Source organism: Budorcas taxicolor, chromosome 17, assembly GCF_023091745.1.
Source record: "Budorcas taxicolor isolate Tak-1 chromosome 17, Takin1.1, whole genome shotgun sequence".
NCBI classification, from domain to species: Eukaryota; Metazoa; Chordata; class Mammalia; order Artiodactyla; family Bovidae; genus Budorcas; species Budorcas taxicolor.
In genome coordinates, this window is record NC_068926.1 from 57919405 (window position 1) to 57944571 (window position 25167).

A 25167-nucleotide genomic window follows, 5' to 3' on the forward strand; every position below is an offset into this window, starting at 1 on the left:
CTCCCTGGAGCTCCGCTTTGCTGAATGTGTCAGCAACGCTGTGGTTTTGTCAGCAAATGCTGTTTCTAACAACAGTCTGCTGTGGTTGGCCTTATTTCAGAAGAAAACACTAAGAAACAGAGAAGTTAAGCACTGAGCCTCTGTCACACAGTAAACAAAGCAGAGAGCAAAGTTTGCATCCAGAGTCAAGCGTTGGGTTTATAGTGTTAAAAACCGTGGACATTCAGCTGCGTGGACCTTGAGGGCATTATGCTGATGAGATAAATCAGACATAAAAAGACAGAGACTGGGTGATCTCACTTCTATACGGAATCTAAAAAAAGCCACACTCCATAAAACAGAGAGGAGAGTGGTGGTTACCAGGGGCTGTAAGGAGGGCGCGGGGAGGGTGGTTGGCAGGGGGAGGCAGCAGGAGAACTGGGAAAGATGTTTGTTGATGTGTACAGACTGACAACTTGGAGATAAGTGCTGGAGATCTAATGTACAAGTAGTTATTATAGTCAATAATGATACTGTGTTATGAATTTCACAGTTGCAGAGAAACTATATCTTAATCTCACCACAAAAAAAGAAATGGTAATTATGTGACTGGATAGAGGTGTTAAGTCACCCTACAGTAGTAATTATACTGCAACATATAAATGTTATCGAACCAATACCTCTGACACTTGATCTATACAAACTCCTGACAGGAAAGGAAAAAACAGTTCTAGGCAATTTCCAGAGATGTGGCTCAAGTCATGTTTGGGGATTTTTTTAAGTCATATATGTTTGACTTAATACATATGACTTAAAAGAAGTCATTAGATGACACTGCAACTAATTTCTATTGTTTTAACCAAAATAATGTGGTAGAAATAACAGTAGCAGCATGACTGATTGTACACACTTTCTTTTATAAAAGAACTCAAGTTTTATATGTATTTATGTAAAGCCGGCAATTTCTTACTCTTTGCATTTGTGTCACCGCTAAAAGACCCCAAACAGAACCTAACGCCCCATTCTCCAAAGAGTAAATTAATGCCTGCTTTCATGACTCAGGTTCACATTTGGATCGCAAAGAGTAGTCACTGGGTAACTTAAATGAGACTCACTCCCGCCCCAGCCTTCCGACTCTAACTGCCATTATGCACAAATGTTGACAGCTGGGCCTGCGAAGCAATTTACTCAAACTTGAGAAATTGTCACATTCTAGCCCCATAATGAGACCTAGGTTCCCACAAATGATTAGAATTGACAGAGGAAGTGAGAAGCCAGGCTCTAATTAATGGATTTGCTTTTGGGTCTTCCCTGCTTCTGACATCAGCTCCTACTGGAGCTGGAGCCGTAACTTAAATGTCAGGGGTGTTTTTGCCAAGCAGTTTTGCCAAAGGAGTCGGCTGACTGGGGAGCCGCTCCCAGGTCTTAGGTGTTACTCAGCTGCCTGGCTCCAGCTCTGAGGCCAACTGGCTCTGCAGGCTGCGAGCAAGTCTGTGCAGCAGTCTGAACCTCAGTTTCCTCATCTGTCAAATGGAGTCGACAGGTGTCTCCATAAACTCAAAATACTCATGATCTAGATTCCAAGTAGTGGCCAGTCTGGAGATGAAACGGAATCGGTGGAGAGCTTTCCCCAATAGAAAGTAGTGATGATAAGAAAGAAAAAGAAGAATTTTTAAAAAAGATAAAAAGCAACTGCTCTCACTCCCAGACCCGAATAGCTCCTTAAAGCCGTTCAAAGACTCTCCTCATCATATTTGAAATAAAATCCTGACCGCTTTGCACACCCTGCGTAATCCAGTCCTGCATCTCTCTTTTTCATCAGAGTCCTGCATCCCCCTGACTCCCTACCCTTCAAATACATTGACCTTCTTTTTGTGTCTCAACACCAGCGTGATCCCACCCCAGGGTCTTTGCACATACTATTCTTTCTGCCTAGAACATTTCCTCCCAAGATTTTCAAATGTCTTGCTTCTTCTCATCATTTGGATCTCATGTGTGTGCCACCTTTGCAGTGGTCCTTCAGTAACTATCCTGGTTCAATTCATCCTGCCCCTATATCCCTCTTTCTCCTAGTTCCTTGCCTTATTTTCTTCCTAGGAATTAATACTCATCACTGTATTATTTTCTGTCTCTTCCCCCTCTAGAAGGTAAGCTCAGTAACCAAAGGGCCAGTCAAGTCCGTCTAGCTTCCTGCCACCAGTATGTCCTCAATAAAAAAAAAAAAATTGAGTGAATTAGTCTGCATATGAGTTCATTAATTAATGAAGAATCTAATTGGTGATGCTAGTCCAGTCCCTCTTTAGTCTGAAACCCAGAGGTAGCCCAGCCTGTGAGTCTGTGTTTCCTTCCCCTTTCAGGATGTGGCCAAGAAGATGAACTTGGACATGAGGAAGACATCCTCTCTGTGGAAGGACCAGGCACTGGTGGAGATCAATATTGCGGTTCTGTACAGCTTCCAGGTAGCACCAGGACACGCCTCCCAGCTGCCAAGCCGCAAAGGGCGAACTAAAACTTTTCAGAGTCTTAGGGCAGAAAATCAAGGGTCCAGCTCCCAGGAACCTTGTTTGCAGGGCTCTGCTTATAAGCAAGGTGTCCTTCCCATCATGTATGCCTGACTCTCCATCAGAGAACTTGGGAGGAGGGGGCCCATTTGAGGGAGAGACAAAAAGATAGAGGGCTGATGACTTGCTGCTTGATTTGTTTCAGAACTGAAATGGTACACATCCTGTGTGTCTTGACTTGTTAGACACTGAGACTTTCCCATAGCAGAGACAAATGTTCATCGTCATGGTCAGAGGCATGTAGCCCCCCAGTGCATGTGGCTCCACGATAAACGCTAAAATATATATAGTTGAGTTGTTGTTTAGTTGCTAAGTCATGTCTGACTCTTTGAAACCTCATGGACTGTGGCCCACCAGGTTCCTTTGCCCATGGGATTCTCCAGGCAAGAATACGGGAGTGGGTTGTCATTTTCTTCTCCAGGGGATCTTCCTGACCCAGGGATCAAACCTGCGTCTCCTGCATTGGCAGGTGGATTCTCTGCCACTGAGCCACCAGGGAAGCCCATTATGTATATAGTAAGATGGTTTTAAAAATTATCAGCTAGGAAATCCCCTGGTGGTCTAGTGGTTAGGACTCCCAGCTTCCACTGCAGGGGGCCCAGGTTCGATCCCTGGTCAGGGAACTAAGATCCTGCATGCCATGCAGCACAGCCAATAAAAGATTATCTGCTAAACCATGACACTTTAGAGGGCAAAGTGGAGGCACCACTAACAGTTGTGACAGCACATGGGCATAAGCTGGGATTCTCCTGGGCGAAGCAGGAGACCCGTAGAATAGAGGTCACTTTCTGTAGTAGAGACCAGCTCTGTCTTCTAGGAGTGCGTACGTGGGAGGCACCCACAGGCAGTAGAAGGGGCATATCAAGTCATATAAAGACCTGAATATGAACCACAGGTCCCCATGTCAGGAACAGGGAGACTGGGCAAACTGGGAGATGCATACCCCAGGGGAGAAACCGGGTGAGATGGGGTTGAAGGGGCAAGAAGCCCCCTTCACTCTTGACCATGCAGGAGTGAAGTTTGGGGAGTTGTTGAAAATGAAGGCGGATGCTCTGGGGGTCTGGTGGACTGGTGTGAAGGTTGGTGAGCCAGAGACAGCAGAGATGTGAGAGGACACATATACTGTGTGTAAACCGGGTAGCTAGTGGGACCCTGCTGTCAAGCACAGGAAGCTCAGCTCCATGCTTTTGATGACCTAGAGGAGAAGGCAATGGCACCCCACTCCAGTACTCTTGCCTGGAAAATCCCATGGGCGGAGGAGCCTGGTGGGCTGCAGTCCATGGGGTCGCTGGGAGTCGGACACGACTGAGTGACTTCACTTTCACTTTTCACTTTCATGCATTGGAGAAGGAAATGGCAACCCACTCCGGTGTTCTTGCCTGGAGAATCCCAGGGACGGAGGAGCCTGGTGGGCTGCCGTCTCTGGGGTCGCACAGAGTCGGACACGACTGAAGCGACTTCGCAGCAGCAGCAGCAGCAGCAGCAGAGTCTTTCTGGGCTTCCCTGGTGGCTGGGACAGTAAAGAATCCGCCTGCAATGAGAGAGACCTGGGGTCGATCCCTGGGTTGGGAAGATCCCCTGGAGGAGGGCATGGCAACCCCCTCTAGCCTTCTTGCCTGGAGAATCCCCAGGGACAGAGGAGCCTGATCAGCTGCAGTCCGTGGGGTCACAAAGAGTCAGACACGACTGAGTGACTAAGCACAGCCAAGTCTTTCTCCTGGATATGGTCAGGATCAAAAAAAAAAAAAAAAAAAAAACCGCAGAGAATCACTTTACACCGCCTAGAATCATCCCCAGGACCACCCTTTAGGAAACACGCTCTGGGGTGAGGGAGCCCTGAAACAGCCTGGCTTGTCTCTCCTCCTGACTCCCCAGTGTCCTCTCCTCCCACAGAGTGACAAGGTGACCATCGTCGACCACCACTCCGCCACCGAGTCCTTCATTAAGCACATGGAGAACGAGTACCGCTGCCGGGGGGGCTGCCCCGCTGACTGGGTGTGGATCGTGCCCCCCATGTCCGGCAGTATCACGCCCGTCTTCCACCAGGAGATGCTCAACTACCGGCTGACACCCTCCTTCGAATACCAGGTCCTGCCCCTCTCCACCTCTTTGGTCCTAAACCTGCAGGAGCCAGTGTGCATGTTACAACTAGAGCAGGGGTCCCCAAACTCCAGGATTTAATGCCTGGTGAGCTGAGGTGGAGCTGATGTAATGATAGTAGAAATAAAGTGCGCAGTGAATGGAATGTGCTTGAATCATCCCCAAACCATCCCCCGCCCACCCGGGTCTGTGGGAGAATTGCCTTCTACAAAACTGGTGCCCAAAAGGCTGGGGTCTGCTGGCTTAGAGCACACCTCGGTTCAAACTTGCGTTTCAGACTCTCAGTGCAGCCGTCAGATTGGACAACACAGCTCGAGCTGAAAGACGAATGAAACTGAAACAAAGAGTCAGGGGTCTTGAGTCAGAGAGGGTCTGTGGGAAGGTCTAGCAAGACAGTGCAGGGCGGCTGGGCCAGCCACTCTGCCAGGCACCCTGCGGTCACCACCAGCAGACTCGCTCCCTTCGAGGGCTGAGGGTTGGGCGTGGCCGGGCAGCCATAAGCCTCCAGGGATCCTGGGCATCTCCCAAGGGGAACCAGTCTCCCTCACTATAGTGACTATGCTCCTCTCTCCCCAGCCTGACCCTTGGAACACCCATGTCTGGAAAGGCACCAACGGGACCCCCACAAAGCGGCGAGCCATCGGCTTCAAGAAGCTGGCAGAGTAAGTCTCCTAAAGCTGCAGGGGGGTGGATGTATGTGTCCCCAAATTCAGAAAGCCCCAGAAAAGAAGGCTGGGAGGATGCTGTGCCTCTGTCTCTTGTGTGACGTGACTTGTCCATTCTCTCCAACATTCCTGTCCCTCCTTTGCCCCAGATCTGGGATGTAAACACTGCCATGACCCTTCCCCTTCCCAACCTCTCTTCCCACCCCCAGGTTCCCAAATGCTTGTCCTGGAGGCAGTGTTGTGTTGATAAACCAGCTCTCCTAATGATGATGGTGGCCCCAGTAATAATAACATTAATAGACTTGTAACATTTGTATTCCCACTATGGCCAGTTTCAAGCTCCCAACAGGAAGTCACTGAAGCCAGAGTCAGGAGGAGCTGGGATGAGCTGGCTCCAGCACGCCACTGCCTAGAGTGGACTCTCGTCAGGGCTGAATCTCATCTCGCTCATTCAGTTCACTCATCTGGCCAACAAAAATGGATACTCAGTGCCAGGCACTGTGCTGGGCCCCAGAGATGCCATGACAAGCCTAATAACGTGATCCTGTCCGCATGAAGCTCACAGCTACCCTCGAGGAAGGGGTCGTGGAAGCCTAACATAGACACCACCGAGTCTGAGAGGTCAAAGGGGGCTTGCTTCAGGAGATGCCAGTTGAGTTAATGAATGAAATTAATAAGATTTCACTGAGAACAGGAGGGAGGCGAGAGGATTAGGGACCAAGGCTACTGAAGAGTCATTGACCTGCAGAACCTGTGGTCAGCCAGGGACAAGTGGGGTGGGGCTGACTGAGACGGTTAAATGGGGATGCCTGCCTTCTGTCTAAAGACAGAGAACTCCCTGATCCACTCCTCACAGACCCCTGATTTGAAGCTCACTTTTTGGCAGAGGAGCTATTGTGCACCAAGCTACTCACTCACTTTCCTCAGCCCCTCGTTTCTAGAACTCTCTGCTCTCTACAGGTGACTGGTAGACCTTGCAGGGACTCAAAGCTAGGTCCTGGCTCCACCCGTATGGTCCACGGGATCTCCCCTTCCCTCCCTCCCCCATCTCCTTCTACCTAACAGTTATCTTCCAGCCAAGCTGGACCACATTAGCAGCCATCCCTTCCCTAACGAGAGCATCACCAGTTCTCAGGCATAGCAGCCTTTGGCTTCAGTTCAGTTCAACCTGTCTCTGAGGGAAGAAGGGAGGGAAAAATCTAAAGCATTAATTGCACTATTAAGTTTGAGGTAGAAACAATGGGAGTTAATTACAGATGCTTTTTTCTGCTCCAGTCATTCAAAGGGAACCCTCCAGGTGCCTTTTATTCTTTTCTGTTTCTCCCTCTTAACTCTCAGGCAGTGTGGGTGGTTTCCCTGAGTCTAAAAAATGATGAATTTACCACCAATAATCCCCAGGTGGGGGTAAATTAGCAATTTATCTACTCAAAGAGATTCCTACTTTGAACAGGGGTGCTTCTTGGAAGGTGAACCCAGGCATTCCTGAGCCTCTGGCCCACCTGCCACGCCCACACCCTCATAGATGGGAAGGAAGAAAACACTGCTTCTGGACTCTCCATTTAACCAGAAAGAGCCCCGACTTGACATTTAAGCTCCCCGGGGCTTTGGTGGCAGCAGCAGGTTTAAAATCCATTCCTGCTCCCGATAGATATTTAGTGCCTATTAAGAATCACCCTCTGCAAAACCCTGGATGTGCATGGCTGACTACACCAGACCTGGTCCTTCTTTTGTGGAGTTATAAACCTCTGAAATCCCCTCAAGTTCAATGCCTGTTCATTTATTAGTGATTCATTTTCTGTCTCTGTCTCTCTCACACACACTTAAGAATGGAAGCCCCATGACAGCCATTTCTCTGTTTTTCCATTCCTATAACAATCCCTGGCACATAGCTAGGCCTCAGCAAAACACATGATGAATGGCCAAATGAGTGAATGAATGAATGAATGGGGGCAATGCTTGGCAAACCAAGGTTCTCACGGCTGGGATCGATCCATCAAGTAACAAACTAGCAAAGCTCACCAACCATGTTAGCTCATGACTAGTTGCTCTGGAGGGACTTAAGAAGGGGATCAATATGGTGCCTCAACTCACACTTTGAATATCCCTGATGCCATCAGGGATGAGGAGAGTATGTTCCCTCCTGTTGTATCTCATGGATCGTGGTTCTTGCCCCCAAGTCCCAGCCTGACACCCTCCCTCCCTTCTACATTTCCCGTCTTTCTCTCCACCCTCTTCCCCCACAGAGCCGTCAAGTTCTCAGCCAAACTGATGGGGCAGGCTATGGCCAAGAGGGTCAAGGCTACCATCCTTTATGCCACAGAGACGGGCAAGTCTCAGGCTTATGCCAAAACCTTGTGTGAGATCTTCAAACATGCCTTTGATGCCAAGGTGGGTAGCAGGCAGTTCCCTTGCTCTCTGGGCCCTCCTGGTGAAGCTGGGGAGGGAACAAAGGAAGTCAGCAGAGAAGAACCCTTTGAGAGTGGGTAGCAGCCCATCTGAAGATGCCCATCAGCCCACCTGCATATATTTCAAGGGACAGTGATGCTTCTCTCCCCGTGAACTCTCCAGGAGTTCAGGAATCATAACCCCCAGTTCTAGACCAAAATGTTAGAAAGTTTCTGAAAAAACAAATCTGGAAGTCAGTCTGGGAAGCCCCGCATTTCATACAATTCAGTGGGTTTCTTTGCTGCAGGAATTCTCAAGCCTTTACTCTGCACATGTGTGTTACCATCTCCAAAAGAGGAAAGGAGAGAAAATAAATGTATCCCAAAGATGTTTGCTTATGGCTCACTTATTTTTAAAGCACATCTAAGGAGACAGTGTTTTCCTAGGATCTACTTTGAGAAATGGTACCCAAGGAATTCTAAGAGATAGGGCAAAGCAGTCTTTACAGTGGGCTTCCCAGGTAGTGCTCATGGTAAAAAAAAAAAAAAAAAGCCTACCAGTGCAGGACTTAAGAGACATAGGTTTGATCCTCGGGTCGGAAGATCCCCTGGAGGAGGGCATGGTAACCTACTGCACTATTCTTGCCTGGAGAATCCCTGGGTTAGAGGAGCCTGGTGGGCTACAGTCTGTAGGGTTGTAAACAGTTATAGGGGGAAGTGACTTAGCACACAGATGTGTTTGGCCCAGGTCCTCCTCATTGCTGAATGGAGGATTGGAAAGGGACCTGAGCACACAGTTGGTCAGATCCAGCTGGGCCACTCCCAGCCTACATGTGGTCAAGAAGACTCCAGCATCCATTGGTTGTAAGAAGCCCAGGAGTCCCAATCAAGATCCGTCTCTACTGGCAGCCAATGCGTTGCCCCAGACTCTCTGCGGTCCTTCAGGGCAAAGGCAGCCCATACTACCAACAAGCTTTTAGTTCTACCCACTGGAGCCCATTGAAACAGAGGCACCCAGAACTTTGGATCTCTGTCCTAAGGAGGTGGCTCAAGATAACTCCTCCTCTTCCTCTCTTCTCTTCCCCCAACACTTTTTCTCTCCGACCCCTTCTCTCTCCTCATCACCTTCTCCCTTCTTCTCCCCTCTCATTCTCCCACCTAGGTGATGTCCATGGAAGAATATGACATTGTACACCTGGAACATGAAACTCTGGTCCTGGTGGTTACCAGCACCTTTGGCAATGGAGACCCCCCTGAGAATGGGGAGGTGAGATGAGCTCCTATTCTGGCACCTGTTTCCACCTGCAGAGAAGAGGGGCAGCAGTGACACCTGCCCTGCTCTTCAGTAGCAGATCCTCCCAGAATCTCAAAGCCAGTGACCTCGATTTGGGTCCAGGTTGCGCCAAGACTGGACAACTCCCAAGTCCTCAGTCTGCTGGCGTCCGCTGACCAGCCGAGCCTTCCTGAAAATGTTGTCACCTGAACTCACTACTTCTTTGGAATGGATGCTCCAGTCAAGAGCTTGGTGTCCGCTGCTCCAGACTGAGAGAAGCAGGGGCAATATTTTGTAGAAAACCACCACAAGGGGAATTTGCATGCTGAGGTGGGGGCGGGGGGCATCCAAACTTACAGCCCTTTATAAACAGTCCTCTTCCACTCACACCACTGCTGCCTGGCCCAAGCGCCTGACACCCTGGCCCCCAGGCCTCAGGCTCCTCTTTTGCCAGTCGGGACCCCCAGACCCTCTGCCCAAACCCATTCCCAGTTTAATCATATCTGCCTCACATCCTGCTTGTGTCTTTCGACCTCCAGAAATTTGGCTGTGCTTTGATGGAAATGAGGAACCCTAACTCTGTGCACGAGGAAAGGAAGTAAGTAAACGACCCGCCAGTGTCCCCTGACACTCTGTGGGGGAAACCAAAAGTTGTCTCTTGGCATCTGGGGTTCAGCTCTGAGCTCTGGATACTTTTGTGACCTGAAGTCCATCTGTGACTTATTTTAGCCAGTGGGTGTCTGTGGCATTCTGGTCTTTAATCACCTTACAGCCCTGTGCCTCAGTTTCTTTTTCCATCAAGTTGGGTTTCTTCTACCTGCGTGAACTTTCTGATTTGTAAGAATCAAGGTAAAAAATAGATATCAGCATCCTGTGAGAAGCTGTGCATGTGTGCTTGGGCATGTCCGACTCTGCAGCCCAACGGACGGTAGCCTGCCAGGTTCCTCCAAGGGATTTCCCAGGCAAGAATACTGGAGTGGATTGCCATTTCCTTCTCCAGGGGATTTTCCTGACCCAGGGATGGAACGCACACCTCCTGCACTGCAGGCAGATGCCTTAGTGCTTGAGCCATCAGGGGCGCCCTGTGAGAAGTTGAGTGCCGTGTAAAAATAGTTCTTGTTACTCCACCCTTTGGAAGCTTACATTCAGAATCAGTGAGCTGCTTTCCCTAGAACTTTCCCATCTGATGTTCATGGCGGAGTTGCATCCACTAACGTGGAGGCTGACTTCAAACAAGATACCTCCTAAGGCAAAAAAAAAATGCCTGAGGCCAAAAGATGTTACTGGTAAAACTGCACCTAACATGGGGGTGGGTTCTACAGATATTTCATAAGGTGACAAACACTCGTAACCAAAATTACCCTTGAAAAGCCCTTAAATCCTCTCAAAGCAGAGAACACATAACCTGTGAGTAATAAGCTGCCTTTCTTTGAGAGCGTCACACGTGGTGTTGCCTCCACCATGGAGTAGGTCTTAAGCTGAGGACTGGATGTCATCGCTGGCTGGCATTTTATTTGTTGTTGTTGTTGTTTTTTAATGTGGACTGTTTTTAAAGTCTTTATAGAATTTGCTACAGTACTGCTTCTGTTTCATGTTTTGGTTTTTTGGCCAAAAGGCCTGTGAGATCTTGGCTCCCTGACCGAGAATCGAGCCTGCACCCCTGCGTGTGGAGGTGTAGTCTTAACCGCATCTTAACCGCTGGACTGCCAGGGAATTCCCTGACTGGCGTTCAGAGGCTGTGTTCTGCAGAACATCCCTCTTGGTTCTCTTTCAGCCAAGCACACGTTGCCAAAGTTGCCTGCATCCCATACCCAGGGGATAGCTGAGTCCCTGGTGGTCAGCCCTCCTGATTTCAAGACCAGCATCTTATTCCTCACCCTCTATGCCTCTCTCCTCCCCACCCGGTCCTGGTGGCCTTCAGCAGGTCCCCCTCACCCCTCCTCCAGGGAGAGAGAGGGCACCATCCATTCTCCCCTCTAGGTACCCGGAACCCTTGCGTTTCTTTCCCCGTAAAGGGCCTCCCCTCTCCCGTGGTGACACAGAAGTCCACGGTCTGGCTGCAGTTCGTGACAGCCAGCGCAGGTAGAGCATCTGTATGTGCACATGCGTGCATGTGTGTGTGTGTGCTCACATGCACGTGTAGGATGCACCTGTGTGATCGTGTTTGCCTGGCGTTCATGTGCGTGCGTGAATGGTGTAAGCACTCGCACGCATGGCGATGAGTATGAACGTGCGCATGCCCAGTGCTGCAGCATCGAAGGCCACGCCCCGGTCTCAAGGAAACCAGAGTTCTAACGCCGGCCATGCCACTGACACACTGAGTAACCTTGAGCTTGCTACTTGACCTCTCTGGGCTTCTCCGTCTTTCTCACCTTCCAAATAGGGAGAAACTCTCTCTGTCCCGACCATCTCTGGGAGCTGGTGCAGGGATCGAAGGATGATAACAAAGAGGAACACATTTGGAAAAGCCTCAAACCTCATACAAATACGTGTGCTGATATTTTTACCCCACAACCATCAACCCTACCTCCCACACTAACAACGCAGCCACCCCCTGATATGTTACAGGACTTATTTGGAGATGTGACTCAATGTGAGACTATTTTAGGGCAGAAAATACACTTACATATATTTAGAACTTTCCTGATGCTGGAGCAAAAACTTTGAAGAACATCCAGCTTAGAAACCCTGCTGCCAGAATGCGCAATTTCTTTTTTTGTCTTTTGCACTCAGATTTGTGTGTTGAGTTTTTGTGTTTTGGGTTTTGATTTGAGGGTTTTATGGAAGTCTTTTGTTGTTGTTTGGGGGTTTGTTTTGTTTTGTTGGTCTTGGAGGTTTGTTGGTTTGGTTTGGTTTTTGCCTTATCTGAGAACAGAACTTACCACTTTTAGAAGAAAACTGGGAAACCGTTTTTGTTTTTTTTTTAATTTTGAGGCTCCTGAGCCTCCGATGCCAAGGTTTGAGTCCCAGTGGCATTTTTCTCCTTCTTTGAAACAACTTCATAAGAAATCCAATCTCTTTTCAGGCTGTGTCTGAACATTTTTCATGTTTATTTGAAATGAGAAATGTGAAAGACCCTTGAAATGTCTAAAGATGATAGCTTTATTGGAAGAAAATGTTGTAGTGGTTACCAATGGAGAGAGGGAAGGGGTAAAATAGGGGTAGAGGATTAAGAGGTACAAGCTATTATGTGTAAAATAAGCTGCAATGTTATATTGTATAACACAGGGAGTGTAGTCAATATTTTATAATAACTATAAATGGAGCTGTTGTTTAGTTGCCAAGTGGTGCTGACCTCTTTTTTGACCCTGTAGACTGTAGCCCACCAGGCTCCTGTGTCCATGGGCTTTCCTAAGCAAGAATACTGGAGTGGGTTGTCATTTCCTTCTCCAGAGAATCTTCCCGACCTAGAGATTGAACCATGTATGTTGGATTGGCAGGTGAATTCTTTACCACTGAGCCACCAGGGAAGCTCATAAATGGAGTATAACCTTTAAAAATTGTGAATCACTATATTGTACACCTGTAGCATATAATACTGTATATCCACTATACTTCAACTTTTTTGAATAGGAAAAAGAAAAGAGAATATTGAGTGAGACAGTCCTCCACTGCCCAATAAGCCTTTCTATGAGCACATGAATGTTCTATATCTATGTCGTCCTGTACAGCAGCCACTGGCCGCATATGGCTGTCAAGCCCTTGACATGAGTTTAGTGCACGTGGGGAGCAGAGTGTTTCATCGTATCCAATCTGAATGAATTGAAATAGTCACACACAACCCATGGCTGCTGTAGCAGACAGCAGAAGTGTGATTCTTTTATGGTTACTATAGCAGACAGCAGGAGTGTAATTCTTCACTAGTCGGTGTGAGGTTTGGGGACCAATGGCATCTCCTGGGAGCTTCTTAGAAACGCAGCACCGTAGGCCCTACCCTGGACCTACTGAGTCAGGATCTGCATCTTAACAAGATCCCAGAATGATTCTTGTCCTGGCTAACCTGCGGGAAGTAAGGAAACATGGTCTAATGGGTTAAGGAATGGACCATTGATGTGGTCTAAACCTTTTCAGTTTTAATATTTTTTAATTGAAGTATAGTGGATTTACAATGATGTATTAATTTCTGCTGTACAGCAAAGTGATTCAGTTCTATATAATCATCCTTTTTTGAATTTTCTTTCCCATTATGGCTCATCATAGGCTATTGAATACAGTTCCCTGTGCTGTGCTGCAAGACCTCGTTGCTCATCCTTTCTCTGTGTGAGAGCTTACCCCTGCCCACCCCACCCTCCCACTCCACCCCTCCGCCACCCCCTCCCCCTCGGCACCCACCAGGCTGTTGTCTGTGTGTCCAGGATTCTGTTTCTGCTGAAACCTTTTCAGTACGCGCAGCATCAGATGATGTCTAGGTGTCCGTGTGGTGGGCGAGGGTGAGTTGATATCTTCTAGTCAAGGCCATGGATGTGTTATGATCTCACTCAACACTCAAGGGAAGGTCCTAGAACCAGGACTGGTAACAGAGCCAGCCATGGGGGTGCTGACCCCAGGACGGGGGCTCTGAACCAGAGTTTACAGACTCTCTTTTGTCTTGGCAGGAGCTACAAGGTGCGTTTCAACAGCGTTTCCTCGTACTCTGACTCCCGCAAATCATCGGGTGATGGGCCAGACCTCAGAGACAACTTTGAGAGCACTGGACCCCTGGCCAACGTGAGGTGAGAGAGGTGCTCGGGGCATCAGGGATGATGAAGGCTCCTGGGGAGCTGGACAGAGTAACAAAGTGGGCTGTCTGTTTGGGGAGGGGTCTCCCTTCCCTGTCCGTTCATCCCTTGAATAAAACCAGCTGCACTCTCACTGTTTGGGGATGTCCCCCTGCTTCATTAAAGCACATTACCTAGACCCCCTCCTATGACCTCTTCCAAAATCACACTCCTTCAGAGCCCCCATCACCCCTTTGCATGAATTTCATATCATTTGTGCTAAAGGATGCTAATCCCCCAGATGTAACTCAGTGAGTTCCCTTCATAAGTGCTACGACACCTTATATATTAGAAGCTTCTGGGGACCCCCCACCGTGACCCAGTGGTTCCCAACCTGGGATGCTCATCAGAATCACTTGGAGATGTTTACAATGTACAGATGCCTGAGCCCCACCTCCGGAGACTTGATGTAGTTGGGTCTAAACTTGGACCCAGGGTTTGCTTGTTTGTTTTTTATTCAGTCTCCCTAACTGCCTCCAGTGTACAGTCAGATTCAAAAAAATATTGTCACGACTCCTTGTTTCCCAAAGCCTAGTCACATCCCACGAGAACATTTTAGATAGTACGTGGACAGGTATTTTCTACTTCAGTGGTTGTGGATTCAGTTTCATGGGTATTTGGAAAGGAAAAAACTGAATGTCAAACCCTTGGTTTCATAGATACTGGTCAAGACGAGGCTACTCTGTAAGCAGTGTTCAGGCCCGGCCAGGAACCTCTTAGACAGCCACCAATGCAACCTCCTCCACAGCGGCTCAGGGCGATGCTTAGAAGATGACAGAGGTCACAGGGTTCCTAGATGTTCAAGTACTGTTTCTGTCAGTACTCTTTTTTTCTTTTTTGGCCATGCCACGTAACGTGATTGGTTGGCATCACCGCCTCAATGGGCATGAGTTTGCGCAAGCTCTGGGAGATGGTGAAGGACAGGGAAACCTGGCGTGTTGCAGTCATGGGGTCGCAAAGAGTCAGACTTTACTGAGCAACTGTACAACAAAGACCTAACCACTGGACCACCAGGGAATTCCCCGTCAGCACACTTCTTAATAAACTTTATTTTTTTAAAGTAGCTTTAGATTCACAGCAAAATTGAAGGGAAGACACAGAGATTTTGCATGCACTACCTGTCCAACCCTCGGTTCACGCGCGCGCACACACACACACGCACAAACACACACACACACACACACACACTCTGAAGGGAAGACACAGAGATTTTACGTGTACTACCTGCCCAACCCTCGGTGCACGCACGCGCGCGTGCACACACACACACACCCCTCCACACACACACACACACCCCTCCACACACACACACCCCTCCACACACACACACACACTCTGAAGGGAAGACAGGGATTTTACATGTACTACCTGCCCAACCCTCGGTGCACGTGCGCGCACACACACACACACACACTCTGAAGGGAAGACACAGAGATTTTACGTGTACTACCTGCCCAACCCTCAGTGCACACACGCGTGTGTGCACACACACACACACACCCCTACACACACACACCCCTACACACACACACACACACACACACACACACACACACACTGAAGGGAAGACACAGAGATTTTACATGTACTACCTGCCCAACCCTCGGTGCATGCGCGCGTGCACACACACACACACGCACACACACACCCCTCCACACACACACCCCTCCACACACACCCCTCCACACACACACACACACACACCCCTCCATCCCCTACCATGGTGATACATTTATAAAGTCAATGAACCTATATTGACACATCATTGTCACCCAGGGCCCATAGTTTACATTAGGGTTCCCCCTTGGTTCACCCTCGAACTGATGGGTTTTGACATCAGTTCATGTTCTTTAGCTTGACATTGAAACATCCATGGTTTGACATTCAGACCCATTTTTTCCTTATTAAATCTATCGTGCTTAAGAGCAGGGGTTGGCAAACTGCAGCCCATTGGCTGAATCCAGCCCAGCCACTGTATATTTCTGTACAATCCAGGATGGTTTTTACAGATGACCGTCTACCATTTATTTGATGATAGAAAATATTCCCTTCAAGCCCCAATTAAGCAGAATGCTATACCCTTCTCAAAAAAGAGTTCCAGTCTTCTCATTAGTAGCTATATATAGCTAGAAAAATGTACCCCATAACTATTGCTATTATATTTTTAATTTTATCCAAAAGCATGCAGAAATTTATTTTCTTCCTTGTTATACAGATATCTGCATAATAGTATCAATTTTGCTTCTTAGCCTGCAGGCCTGAAAATATTTACTATCTGGCCCCAATTATAATAATTTTGCCAGGTTTTCTGGTTTGAAAGCTTGAAATAGGAATTTTACAATCACAAGGTTTAGCCTGTGATGAAATGTGAAATAGGAGATGACTGCGACACAGGCCTTCAGAGATTGGGAAGCATGTTAATGAGTTAATTCCCCGGGCCATCTCTTAGTGAACACCAGTGGGTTTGCATAGCTAGTACAAATAATTGTACAAATAATTTGTGCAAATAGAGTACAAATTAAAAGCAAATTAAATAGCAACTATTAAGTAAATAACAGTGTGAGAGGTAGTCAAGTACAGCAGGTATCTCAAACATAATCAGTATTGGAGGGACTTCCCTGGTGGTCCAGTGGCTAAAACTCTGCACTCCCAATCCAGGGGGCCCGGGTTCAATCCCTCGTCAGGGAACTAGATCTCACATGTCACAACTAAAGATCCTACGGCCACAACTAAGACCCAGTGCATCCAGATAAATAAATAAATATTAAAATAAGTAAATAAATAGTAGGGGTTTGGGGAACAACTCCCTAACCACAAGGCTTGACTAGCACCGAGTTTTCAAACCTGCATTAGGCTGAGGGCGACGGCTGGGGGCAGGAGTGCAGCTTCTTGGCCCCCATCCAAGCAGTCCCATGCTGGCCACCAGTTCTCACCACCTGCAGGGAGAAGGTGAGGAATCTTGGTAAAGGAGGATCGTGGGTGAAGGAGTGGTGGGGAAACATGATACCTAATCCTACATCCTTCCCTTGGGAAGACTGTGGAGCCCCCAGGAAAGAAGGGCAGGAGGATAAGATGAAGAAGCATCAATGTGGATTTCAGAGGAGGGGATATAAGTCTGTGTTAACTTTCACATGATCTCTGAGACACCTGGAGCCCATCTCAAGCTCATTCTCCAATAACAAGCGGGTCCCTTCCCGACTTGCCCTACTGTTTTCCCCTCATCCCCCACTGCAGTCTTTCATGTGATGGCTGTCTCCATCATTCTTTAATAAGAAAGACCCAGGGACAGAGGCAGACTCTGTACGGAGCAAGTTAAACAGCTCGACTCCTTGACTTGTCTGAAATGACAGTCGCCCACAGGGTAGTCACATTCCAACCTGGAAAAAAATTCAAGTTGTGGTGGTGGTCGTATCCCACTTGTTCACTTGTCCGTCTAGGACCAGTGAGGTCAAGACCCACAGCCAGGACCAAGTCGTGGAAGTGTGATGTCAAGTCTCTGCAGGACTGAGGGGTCATCTGGGACACAGCCCTCCACTTCCCAGACTTCAGAAAATTCTCATTAACTTGACCCTCATTGATTCAAACACCAACATTTTCTTGTGGCATCTATGCAAACAGACATTTTTTTAAATTAAACTTTTTTATTTTGTCCTGGGGTATGGCCAATTAACCAACAGTGTTGTGATAGTTTCAGGTGAACAGGGAAGGGACTGAGGCATACATATACATGGACCCATTCTCCCCCAAACTCCCCTCTCATCCAGGCTGCCACATAACACTGAGCAGCATTCCATGTGCTCTATGGCAGGTCCTTGTTGTATTCATTTGAAATATAGCAGAGTGTATATGTCCATTCCAAGCAAAGAGGCTTTGTGAAACAAATCAATTTCACAGACGCTGCAAAGGGTGGAGCCAGTGTATCTGTAAATCTTTCAGTCCCTTTTAGAAGAACCTGTTTACACACCAGCCCTGGATGTATTCATGACAAGTCCTCTGATCTCCTCCTTAGCACAGGTCCCCAAGAATTGCTATGCTAGAGTTTCCATTCTCTTGAAACTAATTTAGTCGTATGCTGAGTAGAGTCAAGTCTTTCACTGATGTATTGAGTTGGCCAAAAAGTTCATTCAGGCTTTTCCGTGACGTCTTATAGAAAAACCCAAACGAACTTTTTGGCTAATCCAGTAGATTCATTTTCCCAATTAGTCTAGCTTAGAAAGGGACACTCAAGAGACAGCCACTGGTTCTCGGTCACCCATCCTCCTAAGGACCAACGGGGAGTTTTCTCCTGAGGACAGTGGTACCTCGCAGAGACCAGAAGGAAGGCAGAGCAGGGTTCAGGGGTTCTCGGGCTTAAAGAGGGCCTTCCCCAAATGGGTGTGGGGTGGTCTGCCCTCCTGAGGTGCCAGTTGTCTTCATCTGCTTGGGCAGCCATCACAACGTGCCACAGGCTGGGGGCCTCAACAGCAGAAATTTGTTTCTGACACTTCTGGAAGCTGCAAGTCCAAGCTCAAGGTTTCTGGTGAGGCCTGTCCTCCTGGCTTGCAGACATCCGCCTTCTTGCTGCGTCCTCACGTGGCCTATCCTCTGAGAGCCTGTCACTGGAGGTGGAGGAGAGAGCTCTCAGGTGCCTCTGCCTCTTCTTAGAAGGATTAGGGCCCCACCCTTATGGCCTCGTTTGACCTCAGTTACCTCCTTGAAGGCCCCATCTCCAAATACATTCACACTGGGGGACAGGGCTTCACATGTGCACTTAGGGGGACGTAACAGTCTGTGACACTAGAACCCCAGCCACGTTCCCCCCAGCCCTCTATTCTAGAGCCTCTGTTGTCTTCTTGGCAGGTTCTCTGTGTTCGGCCTTGGCTCGCGGGCATACCCTCACTTCTGCGCCTTTGGACACGCAGTGGACACCCTCCTGGAAGAGCTTGGAGGAGAGAGGATCCTGAAGATGAGGGAGGGGGACGAGCTTTGTGGGCAGGAAGAGGCTTTCAGGACCTGGGCTAAGAAGGTCTTCAAGGTAACCATCTGCCCGTCTTAGAGACCCATGAGCAATCATGTCCCCAGGGACCCCCAAGGACAGATCACCTGAACCATCAGAAATAGAAAAAACTTGAGACAATCTTTGGTACTTCCCTTATGTATCCAACCAGGAGACAGCTTTAAACAAGTCAGATGACTTTGGGTGGTCCTAAGACACATTTTCTACCTGGAATCCGGCCTCCTGTATTAAGGGTAAAGAGTTGGTCTATAAAAAATTACAGAGCTTTGGAATTTTAGAGCTGGGAGGAACCCATCCTTCACTCACATTCCATAGACAAGTAAATAAAAAACATACAGTTGGTTAACCAACTCGGGCTGGATCTCAGATCTCACCGATCTGTCTGCTTTGACAATCTTGTTCCTCTTGTGCGAGATCTCCAGTGACCGGTACAGTAGCCACTGGCCACACGTGGCCTTTAGATTTAAATGTAAACTGGTTACTATTAAATATGATGCATGGATGAACAAAATGTAGCGTGTCCCTGCAATAGAATGTTCGGGCACAACAAGGAACGAAGTGCTGAAGCATGCTACGGCATGGATGAATCTTGAAAACGTGGAAGAAGCCAGACACAAAAGGACACTTGCTGTCTGAGTCCACGTACACGAAACGTCCAGAACAGGCAAATTCAGAGAGACTAGGAGTAGGCTAGTGGTCCCCAGGGGCAGGGGAGGCGGGGAGAGAAAGATGGCAGTGCCTCCTAACGGGTGTGACGTGTGCCACAGGCAGCCTGTGATGTGTTCTGCGTGGGTGATGACGTCAACATTGAGAAGGCGAACAACTCCCTCATCAGCAATGACCGCAGCTGGAAGAGGAACAAGTTCCGTCTCACCTACGTGGCGGAAGCTCCGGAACTCACGCAAGGTACCTCCTAGCACCCGCCCGGGGAGACATCCAGGACCCGGAGGTGGGGACGGGAGGCGGCAGTTCTCACCTCCGAAAGGTCCCTAGAGAAGGCTTCGTGGCTTAGGTCTCCCTTATAGTACATGGGTGTGTTCTCAGTCGCTTCAGTTTTGTCCGGCTCTGTGCAACCCCATGCACCGCAGCCCACCGGCTCCCCTGTCCATGGGATTCTCCTGGCAAGAATACTGGAGCGGGTTGCTGTGCCCACCTCCGCCCTGTAGTGCAGGCCACCCAAATAGACACACTGTTGCTGCTCTGGGCTCTCTCTCCAGCCCTGCAGCATGTTACCCTAAACCTCCTCTTCTCTGCTAAGTTCAGCCAGGTTTGCTTTCTGTTCAGCTGTATCCACAAACACCCACCCCAATGCCTGCCTCTTTTATCTCTGCATTTCACTCCAGAGGGTCAGGAGAAGCTGGAGACTCTACTGACAACTGTTTTACTCCATCTCAGGAGCACCTTTGTTCTTCTCCCCGCAGGTCTATCCAATGTCCACAAAAAGCGGGTCTCAGCCGCTCGACTCCTCAGCCGCCAAAACCTTCAGAGTCCAAAATCCAGGTAGGAACACCCTGGTCCCTTCGGGTTCCCCACCTCTGCCCCGGATGCCACCCACGGCAAGGAATGAACCCTTGTTGACTCCGAGGACTGACTTCCTATTACCATTGGAAGGGTCCTCCAGACCCCCTTTGCTGCCTTGCAGCATCTTGGCTTACTACTTTCCATTTGCCAAGCTCCAACCTGCAGGGATGAAAAAAGTAAACAGTTGGGACATCCCTGGTGATACAGTGGTTAAGACCTCAGGTTTCCACAGCAGGGGGTGCAAGTTTGATCCATGGTCAAGGAGCTAAGATCCCACAAGCCACTCGGTACAGCCAAAAAGAAAAGAAAAAAAATGAACGGTGATGATCTCTGTGGAAAGGGGAAAGAGAAAGGTTTTGTGAGGAATTTGTTTTAATAGAGACCACACCTTCGTCAAACTGCTAATATTCACTCTAACGTGCACCTTAGTCAGAAATCACTTAGTCCAGACAGCTCCTCTTTGCGGATAATTCTTCTCTGGAGTCCTGAGAAATGCCTGCTCAGTCTCTACGTTAAGGCCTTTGGGGTGACAGGAGGTTTATTAACCTACAAAACAGCCCCTTCTGTGTTCTGAGGTCCTAGTTGTTAGAAATTCTCTTCCTATTGTTTATGACCAAAGCACGTGTTCCTAGCACGTCCATTTTGATCCTGTGTTACAGTCTCCAGTGACACCCAAACCAAGTCAGTTCTTCCAAATGAGAGAGCTGCCAACAGCCAAGGACAGCAGCCACTCTCCCTGATTCTCGTTCCTTCCAGCTGTTTCTCCTGAGACCTGGTTTCCCAAACCTTTGGCTGTAGTAGAAGGACACAGTGTCCTGCTGGAAGTGTCCTTCTCGGACCTGGTCACAGAGCTGTGGAGGTCCTGTGATCACTGCCAAGTGCGCCGAGGCTATTATTACCATCCTCAATCCGGACAGGTGGTGCCAAAGCAGCCCAGGGTTGTCCTAACAGCCTTGCCGCTCTCCCATTAAGCTTATGTCCTTTCTGCTCTCAGACCTGAAGTCTTTTCAAAATGATCAAGCCAGATGTCTGCATCACTCCATGTATAAGTACATTTTTTAGCAGTTATGAAAGTCTTTGCCTGGATCCCCATCAAACGGAATCTTCTTCACTTAGCGGTTCTCGCCCATGAAGATCTTCTGAGATCTTCGTTCTTTGCATGGCATGGTACAAAGGGTGGCCTCTCGAGCCAGACAACCCTGGGTTCTTACCCCAGTGCTGCCATCCCCCAGCCATGAGACCTTGGACAAGTCCCTTAGCGCTTCAGAACACCCGTCTCCTTACCTAAAATGAGAACTAGTACTTATCTAGTATTTTCTGTGTTCCGAGCACAGTTGTGAGTTCTCTCTGTGCAGGCTCTCCCAGAGTTCGGAACAGCCCAGGAAATAGGTGCTGTTATCAGCCATGTTCTAAATAGGAAAAATGACAATTAGAAAATGCGAGTGGCCTTTGTAAGGTCACACAGACTCAGTTCTCTAACTCCAAAGTCAAAAACGCCCAATGGCTATACCTGTGGCATCAACAGCGTCACAAGACTGCTATATTAAAAACAACACACACAAAGCAGCTAGGATATGCTGTTTCTGTTGCTATTCCTTACCCATCCCAGTTTCATACATCTGCACATGTTAATATGTGTGCTTTCTATGTGGATATAAAACTGTTCTTCAATTAAACTGTAGTTGATTTACAATGTTGCATTAATTTCTGTTGTACAGTGAGTGCTTCAGTTATACATATATACACACATTCTTTTTAAATATTCTTTCCTATTGTGGTTTATCATGGGATATTGAATATAATCCCCTGTGCCATACAGTAGGAACTTGTTTATCCATTCTACATATAAAAGCTGCTTCTGTGACCCCCAGCCTCCCACTCCATCCCCCCAAACCCCTCACCCCCTTGGCAACACAAGTCTCTTCTCTGTGCCCGGATGTAAAACTTACGATAAAGTGGTCAATATGGTCAACAGGATGGAGCCCCAGGGCACGTGTGTTCTCCCCCAGACCCTCAAACGCTGAAGAAACGGATTGGGAAATTAATAAATTGAAGAATTAGTTACATGTAATATTCAGAGCATAGTAATCTCTGATATATTGGGTTGGCCCAAAAGTGAACGAACTTTCTGGCCAACCCAATAGAAAGGGACTATATTTGAAATACACATCTTACTCCCCATTTCTGTCCCATGGAAAAGTACAATCTCAGTGGCATTGGAGAAGAAGGGACTAAGAATCTACTGGACGTCTCTCTCAGTGACCAACCATGAAAGACCAGATCATAAAAATTACTCCCAAACCATAGTACATAAAAAGCAAGATCATTTGCAAATGTTTCGATGCTAAGTTGGACCAAGTCCCAGAATAAATGCCCCCCACCCCCACCAAACCATCCACCTCTGGAAAGGGCAGCTGACTCTGTGCTGAGCAACTTGCAAGAGGGCATTTCAGAAAGGTTAGTAACCAGAAGATACTATGAAAATCAGTTACAGATTAGCTTTAAAAGAATCAAATGGGGCCTCGGTGTTTAACCGTGTAAAACCAGACTCCACAGCGCTACCTATTTTCAGGCCTTACTACCCTTTCCAGCTTCATAAGGGGTGTGTGTGTGTGTGTGTGTGTGTGTGTGTGTGTGTGTGTGTGTCTGTGTGTGTGTGTCTGTGTCTGTGTGTGTGTGTCTGTGTGTGTCTGTGTGTCTGTGTCTGTGTGTGTGTGTGTCTGTGTCTGTGTCTGTGTGTGTGTGTGTGTGTGTGTGTGTGTGTGTTTAAGGATTGAGTAAAAGAGTATGCCCCTTTCTCCCATCTTCCCCTGCCCACAGCCAAAGTCAGAATGTTTGAGCCAGGAGACCACATAAAGGTATTACAAAACACCCTCCCCACCCTGCTCCCACCCATAACAAGAGACCCTTAAGCAAGCAAAGTGCTTAAGAGGAAATAAACCACTTTTTGAGGGTGATCCTTGCAACTCTAAAGAGAAAAGCGCCTGACCACAGTTTCTGCCTGGCCAGGAAATAAACTTTTCAGTGTGAGGCAATTAGCAAACAATGCAGAAAAGAGTATAATGAAGCACTAAAGGGTGGGGTGTGGGCCCTGTAAGTCCTAGAAGCCAGGAGGAGGCGGGGAGACACAGGGTCAGCTTTAGATAAGAAAGAGAACAGACAGGGCCATGTAGGAGCAGAGATGCTGAAAGGGCCCGAGTGCTGGGGTATATCAGAGAAAGAGGGGACATTGTAATGGAGAGTTCTGCATGGAAGCACTCTCAATTCCCAGCTCCTCTTGGATAAAATCACTTCTTTCCAGCCTTCCCCATCTCAACACAGGACATCAACATACAGTGTAAGCCCCAAACTCAGGCTCCCTCTTTTGCCTCCTCCGTCTCCCTCCTAATATCCATCCAACTCTCAGCTGATACTGTGGGCTTGTCTTTCAAATACATTTCAGATCTACAGCCACCACCATAAGAAAGGCCACAATCACCTGTGGTCTGAGGGCCTCCCCAAACCACCTAACTTGTCTTCCTTGTTTTTTGCCTTTTCTCTCAAAGATTCATCTTCCAAATAGCAGCCAGACTAATCTTTTACGAACGTAAATGGAAGCCCAGCCTCCTGCAGCTTCACACCCTCCAGGGGCTTCCCACTGATCTCAGGAAACCTCTAAACTCCTTGCCTGGACAGGTTACAATGAGACCCTCCTGATCTGCCTCTTGCTAGCTCTCTGACCTCCTCCTGTGCCAGTCAGCCCTGTGTTGACCGCTCTTCCAAATCCTCCAGGCTTCTTTCCCGTCCTCAGCCCTGCCACGCTTTTTGCAACCTCGGGGCCTTTGCATGTACTGCTTCCCCTTTCGGGAACACTCTTCCCCCAAATCTTTGCACGTCCCCTCCTCCTCATTGTTCAGATCTCTGCTCCAACATCAAATCACCAGCAAGGCCTCCCCAACCATCCTAATCTGCTGGTCACTGAGCCCACTGCCCCCCACCCATCAGCACCCACCCATCCTTATCACTAGCCCCATCCATGATCTTTTTCAGGTGCTTCTTAATGAGAATAGGGCCCTGTGTTTTCTTTATCCATCACTGTCTCACCAGTGCCTAGAAAGTGTCAACAAATTCGTTGAAGCTATGAGCCTTATCGCCTCAAACTGCTCACAAGAGACCATGCTTACTCTTTTCATTGACGAACAGACGAACATGAGTTGTTTCCCACCCCGTCCCCCTTTTAATGCTGGATGTTAGCAGACTGTTTTTTCCCCTGTGAACCTGTCATTGAACCATTGCTGATTGTATATGTGCATGAGTGAGTGTGTGTGCGTGCCATATTGCTGTAGGTGAATGTAAATATATCACAAGCAAGCCATACTCAGGGGACAGGCATTTGAATGGCTGTTGCCTTTCCAATGCTACCTTTTCTCCCCTTTCCAAATACTAACTTTTTTTTTAAGCTTGGGAAAGGACTTTTTTTTTTTTTTTACTACCCATGCCACGTGGCATGTGGGATCTTCTTTCCCCAACCAGGGATTGAACTCATGCCCCCTGCAGTCGAAGTGTGGAATCTTAATCACTAGACCCCTAATACTTTCTGACAACCCATGTATATCCCAAGCTTTTTTTTTTTTTTTTAAAGGGAGAAGGTTAGAAAATCCTATACTTAGAAACCCCCAGCAGAACAGAGATATAAGACAGTAGGTCTCCAGGCTAGTGCTACCCACTGGGGGATCAGCTCCCACCAAAGCTTCAAGGACAGCCCATGGAGGGGTGCTCGGGCCATGCAGCCATTCAGGGCTGGGTTCTCCAGTCAGAGGCATACAGCGTCCGTGGTCCACCTCCCAGCAGAGCCTGCGCCCACCTTGTGGCCCACAGGCCAGCTCCATTCTTATCCCTGGCCCTTCTCTGCCTGACCACCCTCAGCTGCGTTCAAGAGGACTTAGGGGAAA

General features: G+C 48.3%; 1 protein-coding gene across 1 annotated transcript in view; it reads left to right on the top strand.

Moving 5' to 3' along the window:
- Positions 1 to 25167, top strand: part of NOS1 (nitric oxide synthase 1) — a 188630-nt gene that overhangs the window by 147514 nt on the left and 15949 nt on the right. The window contains exons 11-21 of the mRNA XM_052655010.1: positions 2337 to 2438; positions 4434 to 4628; positions 5217 to 5302; positions 7549 to 7693; positions 8852 to 8956; positions 9502 to 9560; positions 10943 to 11044; positions 13558 to 13674; positions 18559 to 18733; positions 19483 to 19621; positions 20137 to 20215. Coding sequence (XP_052510970.1) covers positions 2337 to 2438; positions 4434 to 4628; positions 5217 to 5302; positions 7549 to 7693; positions 8852 to 8956; positions 9502 to 9560; positions 10943 to 11044; positions 13558 to 13674; positions 18559 to 18733; positions 19483 to 19621; positions 20137 to 20215 — 1304 coding nt within the window. The remainder of the gene's footprint in view (positions 1 to 2336; positions 2439 to 4433; positions 4629 to 5216; positions 5303 to 7548; positions 7694 to 8851; positions 8957 to 9501; positions 9561 to 10942; positions 11045 to 13557; positions 13675 to 18558; positions 18734 to 19482; positions 19622 to 20136; positions 20216 to 25167) is intronic.